This window comes from Aptenodytes forsteri, unplaced genomic scaffold (genome assembly GCF_000699145.1).
Source record: "Aptenodytes forsteri isolate BGI_AS27 unplaced genomic scaffold, ASM69914v1 Scaffold138, whole genome shotgun sequence".
Classification (NCBI taxonomy): domain Eukaryota; kingdom Metazoa; phylum Chordata; class Aves; order Sphenisciformes; family Spheniscidae; genus Aptenodytes; species Aptenodytes forsteri.
In genome coordinates, this window is record NW_008794014.1 from 1542290 (window position 1) to 1553088 (window position 10799).

Genomic DNA, 10799 nt, shown 5'->3' on the forward strand with positions numbered 1-10799 from the left:
GGCAGCTTTCCAGCCACTCTTCCCCAAGTCTGTAGCGCTGCATGGGGTTGTTGTGGCCGAAGTGCAGGACCCGGCACTTGGCCTTGTTTCATCAGACACATAGTACAATAACAGTCGGTAGGTCTGATAAGAAATCAGAGACCCTGACTGAATCTGCAGATGCTCATTTCTAAGCCTAGAGCATTTCTAGGCTCTTAATTTGAATCACAGAAGTCAATTAAACTTCTGCTAAGAACCTGAGCAGAAGGTCGAACCTGTAATGCTAAATCTCATGTGCAGATCCAAGGAAACAGAATAGAAAGTAAGCATAGGAAAAAGCAGGAATCGTCAGTTAGAATGAAAGGAAACTGCTATATGTATTACTTCGTGCAGCAGTAGTCAAAGAATTGGTGTACTGATCTAAATTTTTACCTCTATTCAAAATGAGCACAAAGCTTGAAACAGAGATGGAAGAAAACCATTATATTTCCATAAAAAAGGAAAAAACCCGTGATTTTCCTGCAGCAGCAGAAGTAAACATATTAAGTTCAAGAAATCAAGTACATTACCGTATTGCCTGCAGTTGTTTTGAATCAATGCGCCCAAATTTTCTCTGGATCATATCATAATGTGTCAACAGCACTAACAGTTTCTTACAAGCGTAATGTTTGGTCCATTCCATCTTCTCAGAAGCAAATATCTGTTAGTATAAAAAACCCACCCCAAACTTTAAAACTTTCTTATTCTGTTAGATATCATGCTTAGACAGCTACGTAATAGGGACACAGGACTAAATACTTAAAATATCTAGAACAATTTTATACATTAATGTAATGCGTAACAATATCTCACTGCCAAGGGAGGGAACAGTCATCCGTAACAGGGCAGATTCATTAGCTGTCAATAACAAGCCAAGGGAACAGTTGTGTAGTGGCAGCAGCAGCAATAAGACAGCTGCTAAACACCTGATCATATTCAGATCAGCTATGCAAGGAGCTGTGAAAATTACAGATTTTGCATGTGAGAGAAGGATGAACACGGATTTTCATTAAAGCTACATTGCTCAACAGCAGTCTATTACGCTATACTTATACATAATATATAGATACATAATTCTCACACTGTCATCAATCCCTGAAAAGGAAACATTGCAAAAGATCTGCTTTCACCAATGAAAAACAAATAAAAATCATTCTTAGAAAACAATGCTAACATATTAACACCCCCCCAGCCACCCCCCAAAAAAAGGCCTCACAGGATATTTATCCTTCCTTCTATGGACAGAGGAATAAGCTAGACCACTTTTGAGCTTTGTGCATTTTGAATTAAAGGGCCTCTGAACCTGAAAGCTGGTAGTATTGTGCTAAATACAAGCCTGCTATCTGTTGTTGGGAAAACAGGCAACATTCAGAATAAAAGCTGCTTCTGCTTGTTATATACAGAAGCTGCTTATCTCAATTATGCCAAACTTTCTTTTCAATGATTTATTTAACATTAAAAAAAAAAAAGATAACACCCCTGAAGTATGTATTACCTCATATAACCATATAGTACTTTGTACACTATATAGATAATGCAGCACTCAGCAACCCAACCTAGTCATATTGAACAGTGAAAAACAAAACAATGGCAAGCGACCTTTTTTCTGAGTTCTCTTTCTTCCACTTTTCTACATACCTATTTACATAAACTGATTTTTTTCAGTCTTCAATTTTAGACTTTCAAAAAAAACAAGGTATATTAAGAAGTTGTAGCAAGATTCTTTAATTCTTATTTCCAGTGAAATTACCAATGAAGATCAAAATTATCACAGATGCCTTCCTTACTAACAAACAAAAAACTACAGAGCTGAATAACCAGTATTTTGTTATATACCTGAAAGGACAATAAATTTGGCCTTTGGCATTCCTTTATCTTGATCAATTTATTCTTGTTTACAAGAAATTCTTGGATAACCTTGAGATAAAACAGAAAAGAGTTTAAGAGAGGGCAGAAAACTGAAATTTCAATTAATTGATGAAAAAAATTAATCTTTAAATAGGCTTGTTTGTTACCTCAGAGAATGGAAAGCCCTCACAACTGTTAGCTTTTCTGCAGGTAAAACAAATGTGTTAGAAACTGAATACAAATGGGAAAAATGCAAAATTTAAATGCTCACCCTGCACATGAACGCAGGGAAAAGCAGTTCAGTTTTCAAGACATTCCTACTTTCTGATATTGTCCTCCACTGCACTTGCTTGTTTCACTCGCTCCAACTGATGCCATCCACAAGGGCAGCAGTATTTGGAGTCATTGGGTTTGCAGTATCTAGTGCTTTCACAGAGTTTACATCCACTGTGCTCATGTTCCTTGTAAGATCCTATAGAAGCAGATGCACAAAGCATGAGGAGAAGAGAGGTTCCCAAAATCTCCAAATATACAAAGCTAATAGTACAAATACAAAACTCAGAACACATATGAATCTGACATGAATAGTAGCTGTAAGCAGATCTGAGCGCATTAGCTGTATTTATATATCTACAGTGAAAACTGACAAATACAAGCAAGCTTTTTTTTTTTTGAAGATTTTCCCCCCGACAGTTTCAGACCTTATGCTGAAAACTTTATTACCTAAAAACTACAGAAGTAGTCTGTGACATCCTGACAAATGTATATAAGCAATGTATTTGAAACAGGCTTTTCCTTCTCCAAGTGATAGGTTTGAACAAGTTCACTGATCAAGGATGCTACCAAAATGAGGTTCCTTAAATTAATTTCTTTTTAAGAAAACACTGCAGCAAAACCCAGCAATGCTAATGGATTCAGTCCTCTTGATGCAAGACCAATTCAGGCAACTAAAGAAATAGCTGATTGTCAGTATAGCATACTTTATTTACTGATAATGTTAAAAAGGCAAATATCTGGGATCACATACAGCATTGTGATAACATTCCATCTGCTATCAACTAGTTTCATATTTGAAGAAAGGTAGTATCCAGCCTCAAAAAAAAAATTTATATAAAGATACATATACACAATACTGAAGATGTGAAGATAGTCCAGAAGCTGAATGACATGAAAAGGAGTTTTTAATGCTAGTCATAAAAAAAATCCCAAACCCAACCAAACAACCCTCCACCCCACACACCCAGAACAAAAAGTAAACAATTAGGCTAAAAACAAAATTCAGCGCTTTTCACACTGACCTGGATGATGGCACTCAGAACAGTGAATTACCCTTTTAACAACCAAAGGTGCATTATTATCATACTGAAATTGTTCTTTCCATTGCTCAAACCTAAAAGGACGATATTAAAAGGATTAAGAAATATTTTTAACTTTCATACTTAGAATAAACCACTGAAAAATACTCCCTTTATACTTCTCAGACATCTACCCAAGAAACAGTTTTCTAATTTATGCAATAGATTTTTTTAAAGTACTTTTTATGATTGTTGGATTTCTAGTATTGACACACACATTATGATCACAAACATAGGAAGCATTTGGTATCTCATGTCCTGATCCACAACCCAATCAAAAATCAGCAAAAGTCTCTCAACGGTCCCTATGACTTCCTTTCCGATATATCAACATAGATCTGCTAGCTCAAGAGCTAGGAGCCAGCTAATGTTTAAAACAATTAAGAAGCTTGCCTAGCAAAACACGTAATTCGTTTAGCAAATATAAAAGTAAGGAATGTGGTAATCTCTTCCCCCCTCACCACAAACATTGTCTTGGAGCTGAAGTACATACCAGCAAGTCTTTGAATAAAATCAAAGTATTTCAGCATACAACATAAATTTTCACTTTACCTTTGCAATAAGTTTTGACCTCGCAAAGTCTCAATTAACTTTAAAGCTTGTTCTTTCCCAACTCCTGGAACGCCCTATAGAGACAGAAATATGAAACATTATTTAATGACAAACAGAAAGTATTCAGATTTTCATAAAAACTGCCTTCATAACATTATGTCAAGAAATGACAAAAATGATCCCAGATGTTGAGAATAAATTGAGAAAAATAATTTTTGACCGAGTTCTAAAGTCAGAGAAGGTGACAGATTACAGCTGTACTACCAGTGTAACACACAAGCTGCATAAAACGTTCTTACGCTCAACAGCAGCTCAGATAAAACAAGGTAGAGAAAGAAGGCAGCAGAAAACAATAGAAAAAGAGGTTTTGTTTGGTTTGTTTTCCGTCTTGCTATCTGCAACAGTACAACAATATAAAATACTGGTAACAGTCTTGCCAGCTAACTGCCAGAGAGCTGAAATGTTTCAGAATTGTCTTGGAAAGACAAGATGAAGACAGATCTTTTGGATTTTAGAGTCAAAAGGCTGGAACTTAAAGAGATAGAAGAAACCCAGCAAAAAGCTTTCACTCACAGGGAAGAGATGCTTTGTGGCAACAGAAACAACTTTTAATATTTGAAGACCTCAAGCACTTATGCAAAATCAATTCTCAGAGTTGACAAAGAAAGCACAAGACCATTTTCTGAAAAATAATTAAAAACCCCAATAAAACCACAAACCTAAAGAACTCCTCCCCTCCCTTTCAATAATTGCTTGCTTGATTTCGATATTTACTCCGTTATTACATCTGTAGTATGCATGTCCTTTATAGGAAAAGGGACTACCACTATGGATAATAGTTAGATGGGAATAGCCAATATTTTCAGGAATGTAGTTCATGGACTGAAGTCCAGAACTTTGTAGTAACCCCCGGACATACTGAAAAGTGAAAGTCAGTTGATTTAAAACAACCATGATGATTTGAAACGTACATACTGCTTTTCCAGTTCGTCCTTCAATCCTTACTCTATTTTGCCAAGAATCAGTACACTTGAACATAAAGATTGTATTGAGCGTGCTTTCTACAGTGTTATTACAAACAAATCTATAGCTTATTTTTATTCAGCTGTAATGGCTAAACTGAATATATGCAACCGTATGAAATAAATATACATTCAAAACCAATCAGAAGTTCTCACTGGACTGCAGCCAGACACACAGGCAGAGTCAGATATTCAGCTTCTGCAAGGAAAGCATTGTTTTGATATATATTCAACAAAGTAAGTGCAATTATAGACTGGTATTCTCATTTATCTGTTCTGCCAATCCCCACTCCCAATGCACTCCTGTAATTCAGCTTTCCTTAGAAGTTTCTGTCTTTATCCACTTTGCTGGGCTGCAGTAACTCAAAAGACCTATCTGGCATTACATAACCGTGTCACTTTGCAAGTGACTTTGCAAGAATCTGGCATTCTGGGAGCTGCTAGTTCCATTACAATAACCACTGATTAGCCACTATTTTTTTTTTACTCCCTCTCTTTTTATACATTTATTTTATAATAACAATAACAATAATAATAATAAAACCTATTTAAAGAATCCTATAACAGAAGCAAGTCTTTCAGAAAAAAAAAGTTAGAGCTATTTGCTCTTTCAACAGTATTGGTTGTTTAAAAGGACAGTTTTGTCAAATTGGAAGACAATGATTGAAGAATAACTACTCTGCCACGAATGTACTTTAATGCGAATGGGTTCAAAGTATCCTGGCAAACAACGCAGTTCTCACGTTTGCTCAAAGTAATCAACATCTAAACTTTTGTCTTCACCTCCATTATATAAAAGTCTGGAATAATACATAGCAATTTTGAAAGGTTAATATTCATGAACCATTTTGATTATCTTTAAGCCCTCGCAAATAAAATTTACAGTAACTAAGCATCATCTTCGACTATTAATATCTCTATTACTGAGAGCCAATGCATCTCAGTAATCATGCATTGCATACAGTTTTGTCAGCATGCACAAGTCTCCCTCGATACACTGTCTTGAAAAACAACAAACTATAACTACCTAATAAAAAATAATTATATTGCTTACCTTGGGAAGATAATCACAACCCAGAAGAACAGCTAGCCCAATCAAAGACTCTCTGTCACAACCAAGCTTCTCCTTAATAGAGGACATTGTGTAACAGTCAAGAAGCGGATCCTGCAAAAGAAATTTATCGCACATTTTATTTCTCTAACATCAGGGAAGGAACTGCCCTGAGTCACATTCAGTTGTGATTGCTTACCCACCCCTATTCAGCCACATCTGTAGGAAATGGGTCTATCCCATAAGAGGTGTCTGATAGCAAAAAAAATAAAGCAGCAATTAAAATTTATTAGGTAACCCATGGACACTACATGAATAACTACAGTTCTGGAATTTCAAGTTGTAAGTATGGCATTAACTGTTGAAAGAAACTAAATAAGCCAAGGAGTGTTTTTATTGTTTACTACCTGTAGAAAAAGTGTGGCAAAACTAACATCATCTAGTACTAGTGGCTGTGTAAGTCATCTCAGGAACTGCAGTTTTTAAAATCCATGTAAACATTTTAATGTGCTACTTGAGTAAAAAAAGAAAAATTAAAATGTTACCTAGCATATTAGACGCGAGCTAAAGGAATACCTGAAGCTTTGAAGGGCAGAAGGACTGTAACACACTAACATGAAATCAAGATCAACATGAATCAAAACATAGAACACTGCCCCCTGCAAAAAACCACCACACAAGCCAACAACCCAAAATAATCCAGTTTTCTGGAACAGATACCCCTGACAGACACACACTCACATAAATTATTTTTTTATGTTGACTTAGATATGTAACAAAGTACACCTGAAAGATTGAGGCCACCTTCATTTTTGGTGATAAATGACAAGGAAGTTGAGTGAAAGAAAAGAACCAGGTCAAGACAAAACCCGAACACGGTGCCGAAGCAAATCATCTTCCATCAACTTTAATTATTATTTTTTTTAAAAAGTTAATTGTTCATAGTGGTTTTTTTCTGTTCTGTTGATTTTCTCCTATTACTGAATATTTTCTCAACAATTACTTCAAATGAACATTATTTAAAATTCCAACCCCAATAGCATTTTTTCTCCACTTTCTTGTTAGATTCACCAGACAGAACACGTGCATTCCTTTCTCTGATTTATAGAGAAAGTATAAATTACGGAAATTTAGGGTTACCTTTTCCCAGTTCTGGAAAATTGCATTCCTAATAAGTGAATGCTTCAGCTCAAGGTCATAAATTGATTTTTTTTTTTAATGATCACAACAATTGATTATGATACAGATGTACAATCCCTACCCTATTCATGTTCAATTGGAGGCTAATAGTATTAATTGTACGTATATTCATAATAAAACAAACCTGTGAGATGCAAGTGTGTGAACACTGTTATCAGACCCATGAGGCTGACCACTCCCAAATGCCCTAATGATAAATTAATGGGAAGCAATTATTTCACTCATATTCTCCACTGTAGAGGAGGAAAGGGCAGGGGCGGAGGGGGGAGGAGTTTGCTACTTAGCTTTATATTACACATCACAGGCCACTACAAACACAGACAACAATACCATAAGTGTTCTTCAATTCAGTTGTTTTGCTCTCACATCCAATACACGGATTGCCAGTGAATCAAACAAAACGTTCCTGTCTTAAAAGTACTGTTTTAAACAAACCCAACTACTAGAGGGTAAGTGAGATAATGTCTAAGTAACTGTTTCAAGTTCCTTCTTTCTATTTACATTTTTGGGAAGAATCTAAAGAGAGGGTGAGAAAAGGATGAGATACATTACCTTAGCATTCATGGCGAAGTTCCTATAAACTGTTTGAGCTCCATACAAGAAGACATCTCCATCATTGGTAATGCAGCCATCGACATGTCCTTTCGCATTTAGGTAGGCACACATTGCCTCTGCTTCGCCAGCTGCTTGAACCCAAGGGACACCTAAACACTCCAGCAGTTCGAGACACTAAAAGAAAGAATCCAAAAGGAAAGAGATTGAATGCTGAATTAGATCCACTTATTGGCATGCGCTTTCTCAGACACAAGTGTATACAAAAACTGCTACCGTTGCACTGCCTATATAACACTACATCAATACAAGCACTACTTTAGGAGAAATATAGTTTACCGTAACAGTCAAAAGAAATATCCAACTGAGAGCAAAGTATTAGTTACAGGACTTGAACACAGCATGATTAATGGTCACTCCTTCAGAAAAATCTTTACACTTTAAATAGATATTTAGGATGTTTTCAAAAGAAGAGTAACAAAGGAATATTTATCTTGGTAAAGCAACACTGTTTACTCAAGTAGTAATACAGGGCTAGCACAGACATCTCTCAACAGATGCCAGACGCCCCAAGAATATCAAGCATGTTGGCCTAGTAAGACTGGACCACAGCATAAGGTATACTGATATATATTTCTTACAAATTTCAGAAAAAAGAATTTATTTTAGAATTTAAGAATAAAACATGAATTGATACATTCAATCTACTGAAGCCATGAGCATCTATAAATTCTAATTCATAAAATTCTGACCAGACAAAAATGGTTAAATATCTGCAACAATGAATGAAGAAGAAAATTACTGAATAGGAATTCTTTGCAACCAGAGCTGTCTCAACCATCTATACCGAGACGACTGTACAATCTTCCTTTTAGCCTAATTCAGTAGGTTTCCAACAAGTGCATCCTCTTAGCTACTCAGCTAGTTTACCAAATCACAGATCTAGGTTACAAAACAATTTTGCGTACCCCTTCGAAAACACACTAGCTTAGCTTACATAGGTACACAACACATTCCTGTTTTCACGTATACCCCAATCTAGGGAAAAAAAAAGTATCAATACTAACACTATTAAAGAAAAAGGAAACTGAATTTCTGTAATAAACACTCAATTAGGACTGTGGCTCACTACAGCATAACATGCACAGGAACACATCAAACAAGAAAATTATTCTGACTGACATTGTCCCTCTTCTACGACAACAGTTAACAGACGCTGTAAGGCCCAATTTCAAAGGCATGTGTTCCCTCAAAACGCTGTTGAAATTTGTTGTGTAGAAAACTACTAATTCTTCAAGTTCTTGTATTTAATTTGATTAAGATTTCTTCCTATCACATTAAAAATACTGAAACACAGCCTTCAATTACTCACCTCTTTCAAAATGGATTTAAATAAAGATCTTCCTGTTCTTGCAGCTCCAACTTTCTTTGAAGGTCCATAGCGCATCTCATTCCTCTTACTCATGGTGTCTGCTTTCAACTTGGGGGCCTCTCCTTCCATGACAAACACTAGTTTAATTCCCATTGATGTTAAGAAAGAGAACCGAAAAAAAAGGTTTCTGCAATAAAGCAAAGTGTTCCGTAAGCTGCAGGATTAGTGAAGCCCGATTTCTTCAGATGTTTTCCTTATACCCATCAGCCTACCCTAGGAACGATCTTAGCTTTCTCTCTACCTTTTACGATTCCCTCACCCCCAAGCTAACAAACCTTTTATCTATAACTCTGTCTTTGGTTGAAGTTGTTCTACTATGAACTTGTAACGACTTCACAAAATTCCCAAACGAATACCACATAAGGACAAGAAAGATCTTTTTCGGGTGTAAAGACGTTAGCAAATTTAAAAGGATTAATAAAAAACATTAAATATCCAAAGTCTACTTCCAAACACATATCCACATTCATTCTTTTACATCAAATTTTAATCCCAAATCTATCAATACAGGTACATCACATTCTGAAGTGATGGAATGCTGTGGTAGTAGACAGACTCATAGATACCATTACCATGCCATTTCATTTCATATGCAAGCTAGCATCACTGATAGGTGGAATTTGCAAGGGAACAGTAACAACTATTTGGTCTGTAACAGTAAAATTGAGAGCAGTAGTATCAGACAGCATACGCTTTTTCCAGTAATTTTGGGATCAATCTTTCAAAACGAGTAGACCAAACATTTATATCTCTTTGACTGACATGGAAAGACCATTACTCTAGATTTAATTTTGTACATTTGCTACTGGTAAAAAAGAATAAGCTGATCTTTTAAGGTTAGTTCTATTTTCACAAATGATATAAAAATCAATCACTTACAGCAAGTTTCTCTAAAATACTTAGCAAAACAATTTGATTTCGAACTGCCTGAAAACATTTCTTTTTTTGGTAGAAATCTGTTCATCCCTTTGTCTTGCTTTGGAAAGATAGCATAAAAGATCTGGACTGATGCTTCCATTCCACTGTACACAGGACATCCTATCAGAGGGAAGTAATGACTTCTGTCATGCTTCAAGTTTTAGTTAATTACCCATTTGGGGTCATAAGCATAACATATTAAGAAATTATTCTCAGAAGATGCCAATATTTCATATCAGCTGAATTCAAAAGAAGCCACAGGAACATCTAACAACAGCTAGTAACTCAGTATTCTTGAGCTAACCACTAACAGGTCATTTATGAAAATTTTCATTATGAATATTTTCATTTTTGTCAGCATCATTTGCAGAAAACAGTGCTTTGAAGTTACAGCTGCTTATACTTGCTCATCCCTTAAGTATGTGGTTCATTTAAATTAAAAATATACATATTCTTCAAGGTTATTTGTAAGCCTGAAGAATGATTTAAACATATTTAATTCAACATGGGGTCTAACTAGAATTTTAATTTATAAACCAGATCAGGCTAGAGTATGCATGACTGAATTGACTAGCATGCAAACTGTTGCGATAAACAGTTGAAACTCCCGTAGTACCTTCCATCACAGCCTCAGAAATATATAGGAATTAGCACACTGATTTGTGTTCCTTGATAATCTGTATATCACACAATGCTATACCGCAGTAAGACAAACATGGTTCTGCTTACATACATCTCATCCTTATCTACAGTTGCGGCCTCAAGAAAGTAGGCTGGGCCCAAGAACTTCTGTCTACACCCGAGCATTAAGTTGAATTCATAGAATCATAGAATCATTGAGGTTGGAAAAG

At 35.7% G+C, this 10799-nt stretch overlaps 1 protein-coding gene across 1 annotated transcript in view; it reads right to left on the reverse strand.

Moving 5' to 3' along the window:
* GEN1 (GEN1, Holliday junction 5' flap endonuclease) overlaps positions 1-10799 on the reverse strand; it is a 23289-nt gene that overhangs the window by 5730 nt on the left and 6760 nt on the right. Inside the window, exons 3-11 of the mRNA XM_009290637.2 lie at positions 8971-9157; positions 7599-7775; positions 5850-5960; positions 3774-3847; positions 3165-3256; positions 2188-2338; positions 2034-2070; positions 1855-1935; positions 549-679 (exon numbers count right to left, since the gene is read on the reverse strand). Of these exons, the coding sequence (XP_009288912.1) occupies positions 549-679; positions 1855-1935; positions 2034-2070; positions 2188-2338; positions 3165-3256; positions 3774-3847; positions 5850-5960; positions 7599-7775; positions 8971-9157 (1041 nt within the window). The remainder of the gene's footprint in view (positions 1-548; positions 680-1854; positions 1936-2033; positions 2071-2187; positions 2339-3164; positions 3257-3773; positions 3848-5849; positions 5961-7598; positions 7776-8970; positions 9158-10799) is intronic.